The 23,265-nt window shown below is 39.2% G+C and overlaps 3 protein-coding genes across 3 annotated transcripts in view; 2 read left to right on the plus strand and 1 right to left on the minus strand.

Annotated features, from left to right (window-relative positions):
* The window catches only part of si:rp71-1c10.7, a 9,559-nt gene extending 1,456 nt beyond the window's left edge, over positions 1 to 8,103 (plus strand). Inside the window, exons 2-4 of the mRNA XM_087276535.2 lie at positions 4,588 to 4,692; positions 5,717 to 5,854; positions 5,930 to 8,103. Coding sequence (XP_087132661.1) covers positions 4,588 to 4,692; positions 5,717 to 5,854; positions 5,930 to 5,970 — 284 coding nt within the window. The 3' untranslated portion in view covers positions 5,971 to 8,103. The remainder of the gene's footprint in view (positions 1 to 4,587; positions 4,693 to 5,716; positions 5,855 to 5,929) is intronic.
* A 184-nt stretch (positions 8,104 to 8,287) lies between these two features.
* Positions 8,288 to 17,291, minus strand: znf646 (zinc finger protein 646). The gene is made up of 4 exons (XM_087276486.1): positions 17,172 to 17,291; positions 12,028 to 14,896; positions 10,822 to 11,910; positions 8,288 to 10,728 (listed from the first exon to the last, which is right to left on the minus strand). Exons 2-4 carry the CDS (start codon positions 14,685 to 14,687, stop codon positions 9,828 to 9,830), a joined length of 4,650 nt encoding a protein of 1,549 aa, XP_087132612.1. The 5' UTR covers positions 14,688 to 14,896; positions 17,172 to 17,291; the 3' UTR covers positions 8,288 to 9,827.
* Positions 17,292 to 17,953: 662 nt separating this feature from the next.
* On the plus strand, positions 17,954 to 22,207 carry znf668 (zinc finger protein 668). Its single transcript, NM_001012489.1, is given in 2 exon segments — positions 17,954 to 18,206; positions 20,089 to 22,207. A coding segment is annotated over 1 exon segment (1,932 nt). The 5' UTR covers positions 17,954 to 18,206; positions 20,089 to 20,098; the 3' UTR covers positions 22,031 to 22,207.
* The last annotated feature ends 1,058 nt before the right edge of the window (positions 22,208 to 23,265 follow it).

The raw sequence follows: 23,265 nt of genomic DNA on the forward strand, positions 1-23,265 counted from the left end.
CTAAGCATTATAGTTTTAATAACTCATTTCTAATAACTGATTTATTTTAATTTTGCCATGATGACAATAAATAATATTTTACTAGATATTTTTCAAGACACTTCTATACAGCTTATACATTTAAAGGCTTAAGTAGGTTAATTAGGTGAACTAGGCTGGTTAGGGTAATTAGGCAAGTTATTGTATAACGATGGTTTGTTCTGTAGACAATCGCAAAAAAAGTATAGCTTAAAGGAGCTAATAATTTTGACCTCTGATTTTAACTGTAAATGCACCCTCTGATTGGTGCTTTGGATGTTATTTACTTTTTCATTTAAAGAAGAATTGTTTGTCGTTAAAACAAACAACATAAAAATAAGTCCTTGCGATTCTTACAATACGTCATTGGCTATTTCAAATACCAGTAGTTGATCAGTAGGTCCACTTTATAGTTAATGAAGAGAAAAGATATCGGCCTTAACATGTCAAGACATATGAAATACAAATATTTAATAATCAAAAACTCCTAATACAACTCGCTACATTAAGTATTGAAGAGTTCGATGACAGAAAAAAAAACAACAACAAATAGATTTTTGAAAGTTTCTGTGAAATTTAAATGAACTTTATTTAAAATATTATTATCTTAATATTAAAATATTAAGAGGTTGAATAATCAATGTACAGAGATGATGCCAATTTTATTGGGTCACATTTGCTATAAAACATTGTTTACTTCACTATGTCAGTTTAATGGGGAAGGCATTGATCAAATAGGTTTAATTGATGGAAGATTGGCTAAGAAATGTCATGCTCCATTGTAAAAGTATTTTGTAGTAATTTTAAAATACAAATACTGTATTATATTTTTATATACGTTGTGGCTGCCGTATTTAGTAGTTTATTTTGATCCACTTAAAATTAAAGTATTTAGTATTTAAAATACATTTCAATGTATTTGTGCACCAACCCTGGTTACACCGAATGATATTTTAGTGGGTGTCTTCTGTAAATCACCCTAAAAACGTAGTTCTAAGTAATCACTATGCTTACTTAAATTACATCATCAGAAGCTTGAAAACCCAGAAAGTGTTAAGTGTAAAACATTCATCAGAATTTATTATTCGGATGTACTGATATCCTGCATTATCATTAATCATGAGGTTTTTAAAGAAACGCCTAGTCCTTTTGGCTGAAGGACAATATGAGGAACCCATGTAGGGGGGCCTTCAAATATTAACTTTGACAATGGGGGTCCTTGGATTACAAAGGTTGCGAAGCACAGACATTGGGTTGAAATTCAAGCTGATGTTTACTGATCATTAAGCTTGCTTGGGTGTGCATGATAAAACACACAAGGCTTTGAACATATTTCTGTCTATTGCTCAAGGGCGCAGTGGTGATAGAACAGTTTGTCTGTCTTTATTGGAGCGACCCACATTCTCAACCACAGCCATCAGATAAGAGTGCTAAAGTGTAATTCTTTATATCCTGTACACGTACATCAGGTTTTACTATGCAAATAAACGCTTTACCGTATATGACATGAAAACATGCTAAACTTTTTACTTTAAATGCAGAAGACACAATTGAATGTGCCATGCACCCTTGAAAGTATCCACTTAGGCTCATTCATTCATTTTCCTCTGGCTTAGTCCCTTTAATCATCTGGGGTTGCCAAAGCGAAATGAACCACCAACTTATCCAGCATGTTTTACACAACAGATGCCCTTCCGGCAGCAACCCAGTACTGGCAAACACCCATAAACACTCACTCACAAACATACACTACGGCCAAATTTATTTATTCAATTCACCTATGGCACATGTCTTTGGGACCCAGAGGAAACCCACGTATACAAGGGGAGAACATGCAAACTCCACACAGAAATGGCAACTGACCCAGTCGAGACTTGCTGTCAGGCTAACAGTGCTAACTACTAAGCCAAAGTGTCGCCTATTAAAGGCTGATTTATACTTCTGCATCGAGTGATCGGCGTGACCCATGGTGCCTACCTTGTGCGCTACCGTGCACTAGCTGGCTAAAAGCTTTTGTTCCTCTATGTCAAGTTTCTTCACGGGTGTTTTTTTTTTCTTTCTGAACGTTACCTTAATGTGGAAGTAGCTAAAACTCGCTCATTCATAGGCGGTAGCCAGCAACAACTTAAATCATAAGGTAAACACAAAACAAAAGGTTCCATCTGGAGCTCCTTCACAGGACTCGACACTTGTAAATAATCGCTTCATTGGGCTCACTGCTCTCAGCACCACCCACACTCGTCACCACTACCAATCACAGAGCTTGCGCTTCACATCATTGCGATGTGTAATTACTTTTTTGCGTGGTGCGCATTAGTTTGGTCAGCCACGGCGAGGGCTATGCAACCACTCGAAGGTCGGCAAAGAGCATATGCGTGTGTGCGCTTGACGCAGAAGTATAAATCAGCTTTAAAGCTCGGTACAATTACAAATTGATGATAATTGATGACATATCGATCGATGATAATTGATCAATGTAAAATGCATGCCAGGCCATCTGACCTCATACGCAGTTTTCTATGTACAATTGTTTGTCCACCATTGTTTTTTTGATTGTCAAATACTCTCATGTGTTTTTCACTAATAGACTTTTTAGATGACAACAGCATCATCAAAAATATATAAACATGGACCTTTTTTTCAAGATGCCATGGTCATGCAAACGAACTAGCAAAATGCTTTTCCAAAAATGTACTTTTTAAGTTGAAATGTACCTGTGTGAGCAGTGCACCACATTTTACATTTAGGGTTTTGTTTATACTAAGTCAACGGTGGACTACAGGACTGTGTGTGTTCAGGTGCTTAGTCATGTTTCTCAAGGTGACGTTGCCTCCTACTGTCTTAGATCCATTAGATCCTACTTTTCTTAGATTTATTGCAATGGGATTGCTTTAAGAATGATGTCTTCTATTATTTAAATGCACAAATGTGACCCTGGATGCCAAAACCAGTTATAAGTGTCAATCATCTGAAAGGCACTACCTGAAAGCTGAATGAATAAGCATTTTAATAGTGTATGCTTTGTTAGGATAAGACAATATTTGGCTGTGATGCAACTATTTGAGGGTGACACAATGGCTCCGTGGTTATCACTGACGCCTCGCAGCAAGAAGTTTGCTGGTTCAAGCCCCGGCTGGGTCAGTTGGCATTTCTGTGTGGAGTTTGCATGTTCTCCCGGTGTTTGTGTGGGTTTTCTCCGAGTGCTCCGTTTTCCCCCACAGTCAAAAGATATGTTGTATGTAGGTGAATTGAATAAACTAAATTGGCTGTAGTGAATGTGTGTATGGATGTTTCCCAGTACTGGATTGCTGCTGGTACAGCATTCGCTGTGTAAAACATATGATGGACAAGTTTGGCGGTTTATTCCGCTGTGGCGACCCCTGATCAATAAAGGGACTAAGCCGAAGGAAAATCAATGAATGAACTGTTTGATAATCCAGAATCTGAGGTTCAAAAATATTGAAATACTGAGAAAATTACCTTTAAAGTTGTTAATATGAAGTACTTAACAATACATTTTACTAAACAAGGATTAAGTTTTGATATATTTTCAGCACAAAATTTAAAAAATATATTCATGCAACATGATCTGATTTTGCTATAAAAGAGAAGATGATAATTTTGGCTCATATAATGTATAACCAAAACTATACCTGTGCAACATAAGACAAGATCCAATGTTGAATTCAACATGAATAAAAAAAAATGGTTATTGTAGTTAAATAATCATAGTTTAACCATGGTATCTTTAGTAAAACTGGTTTCAAATGGCTTTGTGGTAAAAAAAAAATCTTTCAAACAATGAAACAAACAAACCCCATACATGTTTACTGTATTAAAATCAGTCAACAGCAATTCTCACACCTTTAAATTGAGTTGAACTGGCCAACAGTTGACGTCTGATAGCAGTTGAGTAAGCAATGTATTTTCACAGTAAATCAAAGCATTTTCAAAAGCAATGACACCTCCTCTGTCTTCATCAGAATCAGCCGGTGCTCGTCATGTGTATGACTGCAGGTGATATTGGCTTGCAGATGTTTATCGTCAGCGGACCGCAGCTGTAAGCTTTTGTGACTTTCTGTGGTACCTGCCTCACCGCGTTTTCCCTTTATGAATCTCCCCTGATTACAAGCATGTGCGCAAGACAAACTTTAGCCCCGCAGCTCTCACAGATGACGCTTTCTTACAAGCCATTAGTTCTCTTAAAGTCACTTTTCCATGTCCTCAGTTCTCGCCGTGGGACACTTTGCATGCACTCCAGGGCCACATCATAGTCTGGCCGTCAGCTTAGACTTGCTTACGCACGCAGAGCATGAGTAATACCGTTTCCCCGCGAGTGCAGCACCACATCACTACAACGGAATTTCCCAGCTCATTTCATATGAAATAGAGGCGAAGCAAAGAAAGCTCTTGGATGTAGCCCTTATTCAGTCGTCAAACGTAGCCACATGCGAAAATCCAAACCCATTCGAAGTTATCAGGAAACGTGTTTTTATTGTCAGCGTCGTTGTTTTCTGCTACTTCTGTCTGACACCTTTTTAAGTGTGAATCCTGTCTCTTTTTTGTCAGGTTCAGCTCTCTGTGCGAAATCTGAATTCTGGAACAATGATGCAGCTGTGTGTGTGCCTTGTTATGAGTGCAAACAGTACCCAAAAATTCCATCATGCGACACATGTGAGTATTTTTGATCAAAGTTCACGAATGATTCGGTTTTTGCATCATCACGTGACTAGAAGATCTCTGTTGTATAGACGCCAATTTCAAAAATAAGAAAGGACCGGTGTTCTGTCGATTTGTCCAAAAAGTAGGTAGCACATTTTAAAAAACATAATATGCTACTTCTCAGATTTTGCTACCCGTGTAAATTGTAATGTGGAGTAGTGTGATATGAAGCTGTAATATCACTCTAATCCCTAACCCCAACCTCAAAACCACTCTCTGAAATAAAGGTACAAAAGCGATCACTGCGGTGGTACCTATTTAAAAGCTAAACATTTGTACCTAAAGGGTCCCTATTAATTCCTCAAAGGTACATATTATTACCTAGAAAGTACAAAAGTGTACTTCTTAAAATGTTTAGGTACAAGTATAAGCTTTTGAGGTAACAATAGACCCTTTAATACAAATGTGTACCTTTTTAAAAGGTACCACTCCAGTGACAGCTCTTGTACCTTTATTTCCGAGAGTGTAGCATAATCTGATGGGTAGGGTAAAATGTGAGGACAACGGCAAATTGTGCCTTTTATCCTTAAGCTTCATCTCCACAATTTGGAAGAAAATACTGAAATTTCATTTACAATTCTGAGAAAATCTGAATTTAAAAATAACAACAGTGACTCAAGTGTGAATTTCTTGTTGTTCATATTTAGCAATTCTTAGTTTATTAAACTGTAAAATTATCAAGTTTATATTAAGATATAAACTTGTAGGATAAAAACTTCATGTATGTTCATTCTATTAAGTTTCATTCTATATTTTAATCTGAATAAAGATTAATACGATTTGCTGGAAAAGATTCAAAGACCCAAACCAATCTTTCCATCACTATACAGCATGAGCTTGAACACTCATGAAAATGCACTGTAAGTTGATGGTTTTGCAATAGGTCAGAGCTTACGTACACAGAAGGAGTGGTCAGATTCTTTCTGTATGATCCGAATAGCTGGACGTCTTCCAGTAACATTGTCCTGTGTTTAAGGCCCACCCATAGAGCCTTCGGATTCCTGGAGGGTGGCAGCAATTACCAGTTTATCTGTCCTGGCAGCCGTAATTGTTTTTGGAGCCTTACTCATAGGCGTTCTAGTACATCAGTGCAGGTCCAGGAGGACCTTACGGGGTGAGATGTTAACATTATAGAATCTTTTTAACAATGAGTACAAGACTGAGAAGTAACAACTTTTTCTGTCCACAGATCCAATTGAAGAGACAACGGGACCTCTTTATGCAGTATAGGTTCTTGAAACATTTTTTTGTTTTTGTATGCTTTGAAAGGGATTTCTTCGGTTCATGTGCGATCTCCTAAATGTTTGCAGCTCATGGACCTCAAGGTGACAGCATATGGAAATGGACTGTTACTCCAGTGAATTAATGCTCCAGTCGGGGAAGCATTGGCTGGTACCTCAACCACAGAGTATTCTATGAGTAGCATCTAAATTGTTTAATTTATTTCATGTTATGCATAGCGAATAGTTATGCACAAAAGCTGCACTGAGACCTTGTCATTCACTGTGCAGAATGAGTTCGCAAACCTTAGGTGCTAAGTGACACAACTGACAGCACGACAGCATTTTTTACATTCCTTTTTTTTTTTTTTTGGAACACTTAAGATGCTTCGACGGGTGTTTTGCAGAATTTAGTTTGAGGCCATTCCTGTTGCAGTTATAGTGCATTTCCACTTGATTAACTCCAATTTGTTTAAGATAGTACTATTTTCCTTCTTTTTTTTTTTTTTTTACACCAATATGCCTCCTAAACAGATTTAGCATGGCACATAGCCATTTGAATGTATTTGTATACTTCATTTGTACAGTTTAGTTATATATTTTTATAGTGTTGAAATACTACGCACTGTAGATGTAGCCCTGTGTACAACGATGTTCTGACACTGACCGGCTCAGCAGCCCGTCTATGGCATTGATGAAGACTCTGGAGACAGAGGGAAACTGCAAAGACAAAGCAGCCGATGAAACAGAAGAATCGACAACTGACAATTCAGATTCTCTCTATCAAAAAACAAATAGCCGCAGGTGTCAGAATCTTAATTTTCCTGCCTTTATGCACATACGAGATTAGATAGTGATATTTACATACTTGTATCTACATTTAATCTCCCATGTCTAATCGTCTTAGTAAAATGTTACAAAAGGATAGAGTCATCCATTTCAGGTGTGTAGCTAGCAGTGGGCATTAGGAAATGTATGTATTTTTATACAGGAGATAAGAGTAATTTTTATAAAGCGTATAAGACATTAAATGTTTGGATGAAATCAAACAAGAACAGGTGAATCTCTAAAACCTACCAAGATCATGTCAGGGGTTTCATTTCACCCTAGATCAGGGATGTCCAAACTCGGAGGGCCGGTGTCCTGCTGAGTTTAGCAGCTAGCTCTCTGCAACTCGCACATGGTTGCCCACTAAAGCTAAGCAGGGCTGTGCCTGGTCAGTACCTGGATGGAAGACCACATGGGAAAGCTAGGAAGCTGCCGCAAGTGGTGTTGGTGAGGCCAGCAGGGGGCGCCCAACCTGTGGTCTGTGTGGGTCCTAATGCCCCAGTATAGTGATGGGGACGCTATACTGCTCAGTGAGCGCCGTCTATCGGATGAGACGTTAAACCAAGGTCCTGACTCTCTGTGGTCATTAAAAATCCCAGGATATCCTTCGAAAGAGAGTAGGGGTTTAACCCTGGCATCCTGGCCAAATCTGCCCACTGGCCTCTGTCCATCATTGCCTACTAATCATCCCCATATCATAATTGGCTTCATCTCTCTGTCTCCTTTCCACCAATCAGCTGGTGTGTGTGGTCTGGCACAAAATGGCTGCCGTTGCGTCATCCAGGTGGATGCTGCACACTGGTGGTGGATGAGGAGATTCCCCCTATTTGTAAAGCGCTTTGAGTGCCCAGAAAAGCGCAATATAAATGTAAGGAATTATTATTAACTTGCTTCAACACACCTGCCAGGAAGTTTCTAGTATGTCTAGTAAGAGGTTGATTAGCTGCTTTAGGTGTGTTAGATTAGGGTTGGAGCTAAACTCTCCAGGACCAAGTTTGGACACCCCTGCCATAGATATAAAAAGTGTTTTCTTTGCATTACAAGTCCTTAAAAAAATTAAAAAAGGGTATTTTCCGCTCCACTTCCCTAGGAAGACTCAATGTACCTCATTGCAATCACTGCCATGTTTGTTATAAATCCAGAAACAAAGAAACTAGGGCAGAATCTTGGTGAACATAAACCTGTGAAGCATGTTTAGCGCTGTCACAGTCTAGAGGTAAGCTGTTTGTGTATATGTGCCTTTACTCATTCACAATTACTCCACAGACTGCAGAGGAAACTATGTATTTTAATGCAATAAAGACAACTAATACAATATGTGTGTGTGTATTTTGTCAAATGGATGCATACTTAACTGTATCACATTCCAGTCGCCACACTTTCAAAGAAAATGAGATGCCATTATACACACCCCATTGAATCAATCCTCATTTGCATGTTCTAAAATAGCAATGTAATGAACTGCGACTGCAAGTGTTAAAGCAGATAAGACACAAGCATACTGTTATATTGTTTTATTCAGTTCAAGAAAGTGAGGGTATCAACACCTACAAATAAACAGTTTCTGCTTATTAGGGTCCCTACTCGAGAAAGAGAAACATTGATCATGTGAACAAAAATAAATATTTTATATTTAAGATATACGCAACTGATTACAGTGAGTCTCAGTTGTCAGTTTAAGTTGTCAAATGCAATTAAGCCATTAATATGTGAATGTTTACGACTTCTACTCTTAATTAATCAGTAAGTACTGATCTATAAGCTTAAAAGAAAACCATCTTACAAATAATTTTTAATCCAAGAAGGGCGGTGATATGAAATGGCACATTGAAATTCAATCTGGCATCAAAGACAGACATAGAAGCCTTGATGATAGAAGCATCAAGCTAAACGTATTTTCTTACATTGCGTCTAGTAAGTTGCGAGACCTGAGCATTTTAAACCTGTTGAAGTGTTCAGTTGGTGAATTTCTGCCCTAACAGAGCCCGACCGATCATGGATTTTTGGGTCTGTTCATTTAGTTGTGCTCCAAAATCTTGTGAAGAACAAACGCCCACTTCATAAAACGTTTACTAGAAAACTATGCACTAAGAAAATTGAAATATTTCAGTTGTTATTTCAAATACACTGTTGCGAATGTTTTTAGAGGTATTTCTTAAATGTTTACAACCATTATCTAGAATACCTACATAATCAACCGACCTAGCATTTATTACACATTTAATACCATGCATTGTGTACCACGTATAACAGTAATAAAGACAAGTATGCTTAAGGTATAAATAGTTATTTTTTAAATAAATAAATATCTTTGAGATTTTCTACAGGACAGGCCTTAGAGAAGGTTGCTGTTTAACAGCCTTACCAGAGTAATTCATTATGAAACTGAAGGAACATCATGTGTACATTGGTCTTAATGAGACAATGAATTGATTTTAGCACATCTACCATGAGCAGTACGATAAATATATAAAACCTCGAAATATGGAAGCACTTAATACAAACATAATGAGAAGGATAAATTGTATCCTTAATCCTCATAATACCTTGTTTCAAGACAAAAAACCTTGTTCTGTTCAATAACACCAAATAATCGGTCGGACTCTTGAAGGCAGCACTGGGTTAGAGTCTGGACAGAAGTACTCATCCAAGCTCTCAGTCTGAGACTCATCATTGTACCTTACAATTTGTGCACTGTGTGGGAACACAAAACATGAAATAAAATAAAAAATCTAAAATGGTCTCTGACAGGCACTGTCACTTATTCTAAAATGTCTACAGTATTACTGTCCCTACCAGAGGTAGTATCTTATCAATGCCAGTCTTAAGCGTCCGTTAAAGAACAACATTTGAAAACACTACAGTAAAGGAGGCAAGACTCGCCAAGATCAGCATCTGTGTGCGACACTATCTGGACAAGTACAGCAGAAAACCTGACGTTGTAGGATTATTGGCATTAGGCCTTGGGTGGAGAAAGAGTCTTGTACTAGAATATTGTTTTGAAATCTTCCCTTTGAGCAGTAAGCCTGGAGCGTGGCCTTAGAGGAAAGGGTCCACACCCAGTCCCATAAATGCATTTTCATCCATGTTGAAGGAGGATTCGTAAGTCTGTTGGGTATTCTGATGCATCTTTTGATGGTGCCGGAGGTTGGACTTGCTAGAGAAACGCTTGTCGCAAAGGAGACAGGAGAAGGGCTTCTCTTTGGTGTGGATACGCCTGTGGCAGATAAGCTGGGTGGAGACCCGGAAGGCCTTGCCACACTCCAGGCACTGATAGCGTTTAGGTTCAGTGTGAATGCGCCGATGATTCTTCAGTGCCATGAGATTGGTGAACTCCTTTTGGCAGACGGAGCAGAAGAAGGAACCCATTTTGTGACTGTTTTTGTGGTTGAGCAGTGAACCAGCGTGGCGGTAAGTGCGCCCGCAGTGCTCGCACACATGACTCTTCTCCTCCCTATCAAATCCCTCGCTACTTTCCTGCTGGTCTTGCGGCTCAGGGAATCCATGGACCCTGCTGAAGGCTGAATCGATCTTAGGAAGGCTCTGAACTCCAATCTGCTGATCCAGTCCTGCGTCCCAATCTAAACCCTGCTGCATCGCCATACCTTGCTCTTGGTGTGACTGCCCTTGCAAGTTGCCATGGAGCTCCTGGTGCTGCTGAAAACTAACCAGGTTCGGGAAATTCTGTTGACACACACTGCAGTAATAGGGGAGTCCCTTACTGTGCACCTCCATGTGGCTTTGCAGGTGCGCAAACTCACAGAAGGTTTTCCCACAATCGGGGCAGCAGTGGCGAGCCATTTGAGAGTGACTCTCTAATTCCCTAGGGTCTGTAAATGTTTTGAGGCAGAGAGTGCAATTCAGGAGGTCAGCAGAATGAGTTTTCTTGTGGTTGAGAAGGGACCCAGCGTGTCTGTATGAGCGTCCGCACTGATCACACCTGCAGCAAAGGACAAGATTGGGATTAGAATAAAATAATTTAAAATATAGGTTACGTGTTCAAGAAAGGTAAAAAAAAAATTAGATGGCTCACGTATAGCATTTATCAGAGCTGTCTTGATTTACATCAGACTTTGGATTGCCATTTCTGTAACAACGATGTCTCTTTAGCCCAGACTTTCCCTGGAAGCTTTTGCCACACGTTTGGCAGCTGTAATGAGATACTCCCCGTGCATGGATTTTTTGATGGTTGTACAGGATACTGGAGAGACGGAAAGCTTTACCGCAAGTAGGACAGACATACTTTTTCTTTTGTGTGTGAATGCGTGTATGGTTTCGTAAAGCCATGGGATTGGAAAAAGGCTTGGCACAAAATGAGCAGGTGAAGAGGCCAGTTTTGTGAGTGTTCTTATGGTTCAACAAGCTACCGGCATGACGGTAACTGCGACCGCAGATGTTACACTTGAATGGTCTTTCCTCTTTTTGTACGGCAGCTCTGTGGTTGTCACTCCCTTGGGGGCCTAAATCAGGCACAGGCACTTCGCTACAGCTGTGTCCTTGAAGTAGTTCATGATCAGGAAACACAAGACGGCAATGCTTGCATTTTAAATCCTTTTCTTGTTTACGACCCCTGACCTTTCCTTTTGGTGCTGCATTCCTCTTCTTGGTCGAACAAGTGTGGTTGAGTAACTGTTTGTTTCCTCTGAAGGCCTTTCCACAGTCTTGGCAGCGATGTCTTTTGACAGCAAAGTGTATTCGTAAATGGTTCTTCATTGCTAGCTGGTTTGAGTAAGTGTTGTTGCACAAAGCACAGTAATATTCACCTGTCTTGTGAGAGTTTTTGTGGTTGACCAAGCTTCCTGCATGCCGGTAGCTTCGCCCACATTGATCGCAGACAAAAGGACGAGGGTCCCTGGGATCTCGTTTCTGGGCCTCTTTTTCTTGGCTAGACTGATCACTGGTAGAGGTTTGCCGTTGTTTATGACGTCTGCTCATTCTCTTTCTGCTGGGATTATTAAGTGACTGCATTCCACTCACTGAGGCATTCCCGCTCATCTGCATCAGTGTCTGAATTTGTTTGTTGAGTTCTTCAATCTTTGCCTTGTTTTCCTGATGTACCCTCTGGTGGTTCAACAGTTGTTTATAGATTTTGAATGCTTTCCCACATTCTGCACAACGATGTCTGGTAGAGAAAGAACAAACATTTTAATGAACAAAAACTTGGTCCTAAAACACTACAGATGAAAGCATGATGGTATTTTGAGACTTCAAGATACATTAAAGAAAAAAAAAAACTTACTTTTTAACATCGAAGTGTGTCCTCTGGTGATTCTTGAGGGCCAGCAAATTATAAAAACGCTTTTGACAAACAAAGCAGCGGAACACTCCAGTATTATGTGACTTCTTATGATTGAGCAAAGATCCGGCATGTCTGTATGAACGACCACATTGGTCACACTTGTATTGTCGCTCTCCATGTAGACCATCGAAATTATGGATCTGAAATGTACTTCGAAGAAGTGGCTTCTTGACACTTTTTTCCCTCACTTGTCCATCTCGTTGCCCCGTGCAATTGTGGTTATTGAGGTGATATAGATCGATGCAGCTAAAGCCACATTTCCCACAAATAACACTTTCCATTTCCACTTTTGGTTTGAGCTCATTCTGATGATCTGATGCAAATTGTTCTTGTGGATTACTTTCAATGTTGCTATGCAAGAGTTGGTGAGCTTGTAGGTCCTGTTGCTCTGCAAAGCTCTCTCCACATTGGCTGCAGATAATCAGACCGCAATCACTCTGCTGATTTTCACTCTGTTCATCTCTCTTGACCTCCACAGAAGAAACCAAAGATGGGCCAGATGCTGAAGGTGCGTCATGAGTTTGAGTATGAGTTTGAAGGTGGCTTCGCAGGGCACTCATGCTAGTATAGTGATTCCCACACACAGAGCACTGATACATCTCTTCATCATCCTCTTCTTCATTGTCTTCACACTCAGCTTCATCTTCACTCTCACTCAACTGATCATCAATGTTGTCGTGAAAGGTTTGCTGATTAAAATAGGCCTCAGTTGGACCGTCATTGTGCCCAAAACCAACATTCTCCCCTGACTCCCCCAAGAAATTCTGATGTTTTGTTTCATGAAAGTCAGTTTGACTGGATGAGCCATTCATCATGCTCTGATACTGCTGATTCAGGAGGGGACAGTCATGTGATTTGATTCCTGCAATATCGGTAAATGTTTTACCACAGTCTGCACACATGTGCCTCTCCATGATGTGTTCATCCTGAGGTAGTTGCTCATCAGAATAGGAATTGTCAAACTGCTCATTAAATTCAGTAGAATCAGTCTCCTCCACATACTCCTCATTAGAATCATCCTGCACAGGTAATACCAGTTCCTGAGGAAGGCCTAAGATTCCACTTTCATCACCCTCCTGTGATGCAAAGGTGCCCTGATGACTCTCATGTGTTAAGGGCTCTGAAGAAAGCCAGTCCCCCTCAGAACTAGCAGCCAAAGATATGGGTCTGCCCTTATGGATCCTAAGGTGGCTTCGCAGAGCCGCCAAATGTGGATAGCTCTTGCGACAGATAGAACACTGAAAGATTCCAGTTTGATGGGATCGTTTGTGATTTATAAGACTGCCTGCATGCCTATAGCTTTTACCACAGATGTTGCACTTGAAGCGGCGATCAGAACTGTCAGTTTCTTCTACTTTGATGTTACTAAAATCCTGTGCTGAACAATCAGGATCGAGGTTTTCTGATGGTGGGGTCACCGGTTGTCCCTGAGCATGTAGAGTCAATGAATCATCATCTAAAGAGTTGGGTATGTATATATGACCATTTTCTATGGGGCCTTCTGATTGGTCATAATCAACAGATTTATCAAGTAGTGGAGGCAATGGTGGAGTGTCACTAGAGGGGGGATAAGGATTAGATTCTGGGGAATGAATAACATTATCGTTGTAAGAAAGATTGTGCTCCTCTGGTAGGTTGGTAGGGAGCTCAAATGACACAGAGGAGGAGTTATGCAACAGAATGTGATTTTGAAACTCATCATCGTTAACAAAAGCAACTTGACAAAGGTGACAAAAATGAATATTAGCATCACCATTCTGTGGCGTAACATCAGGGACCTGCTCCTGCTTGCAGTCAGTAAGAGCAAGTTTAGGGTTCGGCGCACTGTGGCGGCCTCTGGTTTTACTGTGGGTTCGCTGGTGACTAGTAAGTGCAGCAAGATTGTTGAACTGTTTAAAACAGATTGGACACTCAAAGACTCCCATTTGATGAGTCTTTTTATGGTTTATGAGGCTACCGTGATGTCTGTAAGTCTTGTCACATAAGTCGCATTTGAATGGCCTGCCTGCAGCATCATCGTCAGCTGCTGTGTCACTTTCTGGGGTGCAGTTTAAAACATTTTCTGACACAAGACCGTTACTTTGGCTGTTCATTGGAGCAATATTCAGCTTCATGTCTGGCTGCAAATCTGGCATAATGTCAAAATCTACCTCATCAAGATGCAACTCATCAACTTTATCATCATTTTCGACATGACTTTCTGCAAAACTTTTTGCCTTGACGTGAGACCCTTTATTGCTATGGACCTTTTGATGGGTGGCTAGCTGAGTTGCTAGACGAAAAGCCTTTCCACATTCAGTGCAAGCATATTTCTTTCTGGACGTATGAATGCGCAGGTGGCTTTTGAGAGCCAATGCATTGGAGAGGTTCCTGGAGCATATAGGACACTGAAAAGAGCCCACCTCGTGTGTTTTTTTGTGGTTAGCCAAGCTGCCAGCATGCCTGTAGTCTCGCCCACATTCCTCACACTTAAATTTGCGTTCCTCTTCAAAGTTATGAAAAGTGTTTGTATGCTCCGAAAGACTGGGCATGCTTGCACATACTACACCATAATGTCTACGCGAAATGCCTTTGGTCCGGCCTGGCTCTTGCATAGCCATAATGGTACAGTATATTGATAAGAAATGTCAATAAAAGCCAGTTTGAATGAGTGTGAGAGACACAACTGTCCTCACTATTAGCAAATTGACTTGTTCGGTGAGATTGGAATGCAGAGGCAACATTCAAAAGATCTGCTGAGAATACGTTCCATTCCATTCCATTGGAAAAATTTAACTGGGAAGATCCAAGTGCAGGCACTGGATAAAATCTGAAACAGAAAAACCCATACATTATTTACTATTAAGTTCACACAGGGCAGTTGCATAACAAGAAAGTAAATAATGATGAAAAGCAAACATTGCTTTCTAAAGTCATGACAAAAACATTTAGTTTACATAACCAATAAACCAATAAGTAGGGTCAGACAGAATCTGCGATATTTTTTTTTTGTTATTTCTGCACAGAATTTTGAAAAAAAAAAAAAAAACAATCTGCAGATTTATGCTGAACAATTTTGGGAGTATTATACCTAAAAGTTTGATATATGAAATAAAGAAATAATACATTTTTAACTTTTATTTAATGTGTACAATGCAAATCCAATTACATCTGTGTATTTGGTAAACAAAGCAAGTCTTCCATATATTATACCTACCAAAAGACAGAAAATATTACTTTAAAAACTGTTTTGCAAATAAATCATGTGAATTTTCATTTTAGTCAATAATAATATTCCTGAAATTAATTTCAAAACTGAATAAATATAAATTCACACTCATTTATGCTAGTAAATAAATAGATCCCATGGGCTAAAAAAATTGCAGATTTCTGCGCACGCAGATTTTGTGGGCCTAATAAGAAGACATTATATGCAATAAACTAATTAAGAAAGTAGCCTAACAGGTCAATAACACACAGCACTGACTTGTAGGGAAATTCTATGTATATAGTACCAATATCTGCTTGGCCATATGTTTTTCCAATACCTGTATGACTTCATGATTAAGTACAGTTGCCCACCATGGTCAAGGTTAAAGAGCCTCTAAAGTGATAGTTCACCCAAGAACAAAGATTCTGTAATCATTTACTTGCTTTTTACTTGTTTCAAAACAAGTTTACTTTTTTTCTACATACAAAAGATGCTGAGCAATTCTATGCAAATGTTAAACTCTCCATGAAGTTTCTGCATTTTTGTGTAAGGAAGTATCTTACAGTGCTTAAAAATACTCAAATGTGTCTGTTAATGTTTTTAAGCTATATGATTTACCAAAATTACACAAGCACCAATTTCACATCTGTAACATCCATAACAGAGTGATGTCACATCCATAAGAGAGCTTAAAATAAAACCAATCCTTTTCTTCTATAGGGAGGCAACTCTTATCCTTTTGATTAGCATTATTTCTTTTGAGTTGTGAAGTTTATTTCACGGAATTTCTACAAAGTTTGTTGTATACTCTAAACTCTTTTTTTTATCACATCAATAACGCATGATTATTTCCCTTATCTAAAATAGAAAAAATGTTTACAGATTGATATTGATCCTTTATCTCTATAGTCGGTTGTTTAAGAAAACAGAAACAGATGTTTCTATATGTTAATATATACTCTCTGTGAACATGTTTTAAGATTTTACTGCAAATGTCACGTTCTTAAGGCTGGAATTGCTCAGCTATTTTTAAGAAAGCTGTAAACACTGACTTCCATAGTATTTGTTTTTCCTACTATGAAAGTGGATTACTACATGTTTCCATCTTTCTTACAAATGTCATTTTTGTTTAAGAGAATGGGATAAACTTTTCCTTTAGCATGTGTTTTTAATTGTGGAGGCAAAATTGTTTGTTATTTTTTGAGGATAAATGCGTTCCATAACACATAACACGCCCTCCCTCCCTCAAAACAAGCTTGGGAAAAAATTGTGGCAAACCATAAATTCGGTTATGAATTAGTTGTCCATATAAATAAACATTTACTTGATGTTTTAATAACACTCATCAGTTAGCAGAGAACGTCTTTGAGCACTGATTAAACTAACCTTAAACTGTATTACACTGTATTACATTAGTAACGTTTCATGCCGGAGATTTTCTATTGTCGAATTAATCGCAAAACCGTTTAGTCCGTGCTGTTATTCACCTTTGTCTAATTTTAAAACGTACAATCATTTAATAATAACGGTATGAAAGATCAACGAACAGGCTCCAGCAGTTAAGGTGACAGGCTTCCTCACACAATGGAGCTCTATTGACACAGTAAACACTTCCCCGGTACATTAGCCAAGCCGCTAGCTTCACAAGCTCAATCTTCTACACAATATATTCATCAATCGTTTAAATACGCCTTTAGTCGTGCTCCAAATTAGTATAGTAGATAATATAAGTGTTCTTTTCTCAAGATGAGGAGAATAACGTGTATTTTTTGGGAGAGGCAGTAGCATCCCATTCCAATGCGAGCTAGTTAGCATTTGGCGGCTAGAAACTGTGGCTAACAGTTCAATCGAACACAAACAATTAATGAACAGATGACACTGGCGATATACGTACCGAATGTCGCGGTCTCCTTTTGTGGTGTCCGCGATTAGATGTTGGCACTCCGTTCACTTTATTTTAGTTTCAGGACGGGCGTGTTCGTCCCCTCTTTTTCTACCAATTGTCTTTTCCCCCATCCCACTCAACTCACTTCCTGCTCTTGTTGCTAGGAAACAGGAAATGTGCATCAGTGAAAAAAGTCCGTACGTTCCGTTTCCTTTGACATTCTTTTACTTGAAATAAAGAGCATTGTTCATCATTTCCACCGCCTACGCCATAAAAGAGATCGTTTTAATGAGTGTAGTTTTAACACACGGGAATTCAAGTTCATACGTTTCCTAAATATTTGCTTACTAACGTTGTATAAACGTCCGATAATGATTTGTAACTTAGCCACCCACATAACTGTCTTGAATCATTAATGTTACATATATCTACATTGAACTATTGCACAGATTCAAAATCAGCTCTCAAAGTTGATCAGATTACTTCTATAATGTTATCTACCACAGAAATTGCCGATAAAGTTACCTCTTGTGGTTTGTTCACAGCAGTTTTCATCATTAAAAAAGCTAAACGCACAACTTTTACAATAAAGTTATTCAAAACAAGTGTTTAACTAATACAACACATTACAGGAACCACACCATTATCATTTTTATCCATTTAACATTTATGTTATATAACCGTGTATATGCACAAAACAACTGCATATCCACGTACGCTGAAGTATGCATATTTCCCCTCCCACAGGCTCTCTCTCTCTCTCCACCCCATTTTTATCCCACTCACCATCCACTGTAGTCCGCGGAAACTCTTCAGTAAGAACGCTAAAGGAACTGAGGTATGGATAGTTGCGATATAAAATAATTCAGATCATTTTGGAGGGATTCCCCAAGTGGCGAGTGAGGAAGTCATGAAGGCTCACATATCTGCGTTGGCTGGGTAATTTCGTCATGGTCCTAAAGCCGCCGACCTTCTCCCGAGATTGAGCGATTTTACAATTCAATATCAAAGACACGCGTGCAGCCTCTTACGAGAACACAAAAGGTACGTAATGTGAGCTATAATTATTTGAGAGGGATGACGAAACATAAACGATATCCTATTGTGAAAATGCCGTGATTTTGATAAACTGACAGAAGCGACTGCAAATTGCTTTGCACGTTCAGCGGTCCTAAAGCCAGCCATTTTGTGTTATTGTGCATTCTAAAATACTAGATGTAACTATGTGATAAAGACGTGTTTGTTTGCTTTTTGAATTGCCACTGCGTTGTATGTGCATTAATTAGATTTGGTCATGGTTGCCATGTTTCATTGCTGCTAACATCGACATGTAAATCCGTTTGTATACAAGCAGCACAGATGGCAACTTCCTTTGAGAACAAGAGCGTCTTTCCCAATTGTCCCTGAGGTCCTAATGCCGGCCATTTTGTGTTGCCACCCAATCTCATCGTATTTAAAACATTTCTATTAAACCATTTGTACTAAAATACTACATGCTAATTTTATTATTTATACTTATGCTACACACTCAAGTAAACACTCTTGTGTTAAAACACATTAAGTTAAACCTGCAATAAACTTGTCATTTCAACACCATTGTTCTTAAATTAGACAGAATGACTAACTTAAATAGAAATGCATTTTAAAAACAAAATTAACAATAAGTGTATTGGTACTTTGACAGAAACTAGAACTGTGGTAGCTAGGTTTAGGTAGAAAGGTAAAGTGGGCTTTATTCGGACATTAGCTTAACTGTGCCCTTATTGTTTACCCATCTACTTTGAATATTCAATCTGAAAGTGCAAAAGTATGACTTTAAAACACCATCTGCACTATTTAATTGACTGTAATCAATGATGTACCTTAATAATCATTGGCTGCTTATAGAATTTTCCTTTTCAGAATTTGCAAAGAATACTTTGATGAAATTGTGTTATTACAGGGTTCATACGGTCATGGAAAACCTGGAAAAAGTCATGGCATTTTCCATGCCTGGAAAAACTTTAGAAAAACAGAAAAAAACAAAGTTTTGGAAAAGTCATGGAAAACGGATATCTGTATAATTGAATATAGGCTTTTTACTTATTTTCTGTCCTTGGCCAGTCACATACTCTCACATTATTAGCGCTGTGTAACCATTATCTAAATCAGTTTTACATAGATGTAATTATAAACTGAAACTAAATAGACTGTTGCATGTTTAACGATATGCTGTAATAAATTTGAACCTGCTTTGTTTTTCTTTTACCACGCATATGCATTGCATGAAACATTAGGCCATGAAAATTTACTTGAAAGTCTTGGGAAAATTATGGAAAAGTCATGGAATTTTAGTAGTAAAAATGTGTATGAATCCTCTTATTAAGAAGAAGGTCATAATGTGTATATAAAAAAACAACTTTACCTCAACGGTTTAGGTAGGAAATTGCTGTATTGCATTTTACAATAAGATTCCATTTGTTATCATTAGTAGACCATGAAGAAGTGTTAATAATCTTAACATTATTAACAATAGCAAACAACTTTTGAGTTGGGTATTAATTTAGGAAACAAGAACTAACAAACGTGTATGCTAGCTATATGTTTACAGCAGCTATGTTTATTACCTAACCTTTACAAAAAAAAAATAGCACTGTTACCAGTGTATTATTCATTGTTAGTTTAATATGTTTTGATAATATTGGTCAATAATTTTGTTAGAATAAAAAATAGAGTTGGCCTTTGATGCTAAATTGCTTTTTAAAATATTTTATGTGATGTACAGTGTGATCAACCTTGTTCTTTTGAGGAAATAAACTAATCAATGACATGTAAAGATCAAAGAATATACCTGAAAAATAAATAAATACATTTGTCACCTGAACATTTGAACCTTTTCTCTAAATTAAAGTAAAAAATTAACACACTGTGCTTTTTTTATCCTCAGCATCCTCAGTATGGCTTCACCCCAACCAGGTATCCCATCAACAACAGAGCAGTATACACCACCACCATATGAGTCTGAGCCTAGTAAAGAACTAGACAATGTGCCAGAACAAGCTACAAGAAAGAGAGGCAAAGGGAGACCACCAAAATCTTTACACACTTTTAAGTGCTCGAGCTGTCAGGAGGTCTTTACCAGCCCTTCGGCCTTACAGAGCCACAAGCTGTCAGTACATGGTAAAGACAAACAGCAGCAATACACCTGTGGTAAATGCACTAAGATGTTCTCTACCCGAGCACAGCTTTCTAAGCATCAGCGCTCCCATTCACCTCAGCGTCCGTTCCAGTGCCTGCAGTGCCATAAGGCTTATAAGACTCCAACGGAATTACGCAACCACAGTCGCTCACACACAGGGGAGAAACCATTTGTTTGTTTGGACTGTGGCAAGGCATTCATGCAGGCCATTTGCCTGCGTATCCACATGACACAGCACAGTGGCGAAAGGCCTCACTCGTGTCCTCTCTGCTCCAAGAGTTATCCCACACTTTCCAAACTCAAAGTGCACCAACGATCCCACACCGGTGAAAAGCCTTACTTTTGTGTTGAGTGTGGGAAGAGTTTTGCAGACCCTTCAGTTTACCGCAAGCATCGGCGTAATCACCTAGGCCACCGGCCGTATTCCTGTGCGCAGTGTGGTAAAACTTACACAGAGCTGAAGGACTTGAAAAATCATGAGCGTTCACACACAGGTGAGAAGCCTTTCCTGTGCTCAGACTGCGGCAAAGCCTTCTCCCGATCCTCATCATTGGCGTGCCACTTGCGAATTCACTCCAAAAGCAAGCCATATCAGTGTGAGCAGTGTGGAAAAGGTTTTACCCAACTGTCCTCATACCAGTCTCACCTTCGCACACACTCTGGTGAAAAACCATTCTTATGCCCACAGTGTGGTAAGATGTTCTCGGATCCCTCTAGTTTCCGCCGACACCAACGGGCACATCAAGGATTCAAGCCATACCCTTGCGACAAGTGCACTAAGAGGTTTCGGCAACCCGCAGATCTTGCTGTGCATCAACGTGTGCACTCTGGCCAGCGACCCTATAAATGCCAACGTTGTGATAAAGCTTTTGTAGCTTCTTGGGATCTTCGGCGCCACATGCTAGTGCATTCCGGACTGCGTCCTTTCGCTTGCACTGAGTGTGGCAAGTCTTTTACGGAGCGTTCCAGCCTGAACAAACACAGAAGGGTGCATTCAGGAGAGCGTCCATACAAATGCCAGCTTTGCTTCAAGTCGTTTGTTGTGTCTTCGAGTTTGCGCAAGCATGAGAGGACACACTTATCCGAGAGGCCGATACAGGTTCATGTCACTCCAGAATCAGCTTCAGTGTTTCCCAGCACCCTTCCCCAGTTCTCCTGCTCTCACTGTGATATGATATTTGGGACATGGGAGGAGGTGCAGGCCCACACCAGCCTTCACACCATCTCTCCCCCATCTGATCCTTCAGTTTTGGCTGTACCTGTCAGCCCACATGTATGTGTGACTTGCCAGGAAGAGTTTGTTAATCTGGCTGATCTTCAGGCACACGAGAAACTGCATCCCAAGCCTCGACCCCACATTTGTGACCAGTGTGGAAAAGGTTTTCTGAATAAAGCTGGTCTTCGTAAACACCAGCGTATCCACTCAAGTAATCGGCCACATAGTTGCAATGTTTGCGGGAAGGCTTTTCTTTTTGCTGCTTATCTACGCAAGCACTTACGCACCCACCGTGACACAGAGTCCTTACCGTCTCTGCCTCAGACAGACATGGCACACACCCAGCCCTTGCCATCCCCACCAAGTGCTGCGTCACCTTCGGGATCAGAACCCACCGCTATTTCCCTTACTGTTCCTGTAACCTTTCAGACAATACCAGCCCATGTGTATATGGACAAAGAAGACGGACTCTGAACTTATTGATGACTTTGTCGGATGCTTTGAACATTTGTTTAGACAATGTTCACATTTTTGTTACTGCTATTCTATACTAACAGGACAGTGAAAGCGTTGAAAACAGAAAAGCCAATGCATTGTTTTTTTTGTTTTTTTTTAAAGATGGATTAAATGCATCAGTACACAAAATTTCTCATAAAATATTGTCTTTGAATTTCTTTGATAATGTAAGAGAACATTTATATTTAGGTATGTTGAAAGGGTTGCTGAGAGGTTTTGTTTATTTTTAGGCTTTGTCTGAATCACAGTGAAAGTGCCAGTATGTTGTGTTGTAATCACAAATTTTATCTCATGTGTCATGTTTATACACTTGAAATAAGTGTAATATTTTAACCACAAGACCAATGACCTATTTAAATAAATAAATTTCTTCCTCTCCATCAATTACATTTTATATTTTGATATCAATCAGGCAATAAGTCAGATGTGAGGGTTGATATAACAGTGATTACTTCTTGCTATAATGTTTATTATGAATGCTATGATGTTCTATAATCTTTGTAGTACTGTTTGACTATTACCTTTAGTATTTATTTTCCTATACCCCAATGTCCTGAAGCAAACTATGCTTCATGGTGTTGTTTTATATTTGTAAAATTTAATGTAGATCTACAATACCAATGACCAGTCAAGCTTGACTAAAGGTAAATTTCATATTATGTTTAAAAATGTGAGATCTAGATTTGCGTGGATGGCGCAGTGGGTAATGCTGTCACCTTACAGCAAAAAAGTCACTGGTTTGAGCCCTGGCTGGGTCAGTTGCCATTTCTGTGTGGAGTTTGCATGTTCTCCGCGTGTTCGTGTGGGTTTCCTCCGGGTGCTCCGGTTTCCCCCACAAGTCCAAAAGACATGGGGCTTGAGCATTGGGCTAACGGAAGGGTCACTTGGTGATTTCCAAAAGTATCATATATGTTATTAACCTATTAAAATGACCATATTTTATCCATAACCTGCAGAAGATTAAAATAGTCTTTAAGAGTTACATAAAAATAACAGGCAAATAAAAAGCTATCAACCTTTCAATTCTTTTTCCGATGGATTGTGATCCCTGGGTTTATTACGCTAATGACACAGCAATAATGTTAATTGCTGCAGAGTGCCCACTATTCTCATTAAGTGAGGTTAATATTGAATTAAGCAAATTAATAATGACTGTAAAACATTATATTGTTGTTAGACTGTTGCATTTTTTA

This window comes from Danio rerio, chromosome 12, assembly GCF_052040795.2.
Source record: "Danio rerio strain M-AB ecotype USA chromosome 12, GRCz13ab, whole genome shotgun sequence".
NCBI lineage: Eukaryota > Metazoa > Chordata > Actinopteri > Cypriniformes > Danionidae > Danio > Danio rerio.

Bases quoted from the DNA above. Each gene is read 5' to 3' on its own strand.
- znf646 (XM_087276486.1), bottom strand. From the start codon at position 14,687: ATGGCTATGCAAGAGCCAGGCCGGACCAAAGGCATTTCGCGTAGACAT. The intron at 11,911-12,027 runs GTAAGTTTTTTT...TTTCTCTACCAG, and splicing joins ACACACTTCGATGTTAAAAA to ACATCGTTGTGCAGAATGTG. The intron at 10,729-10,821 runs GTGAGCCATCTA...CCTTTGCTGCAG, and splicing joins AGCTCTGATAAATGCTATAC to GTGTGATCAGTGCGGACGCT.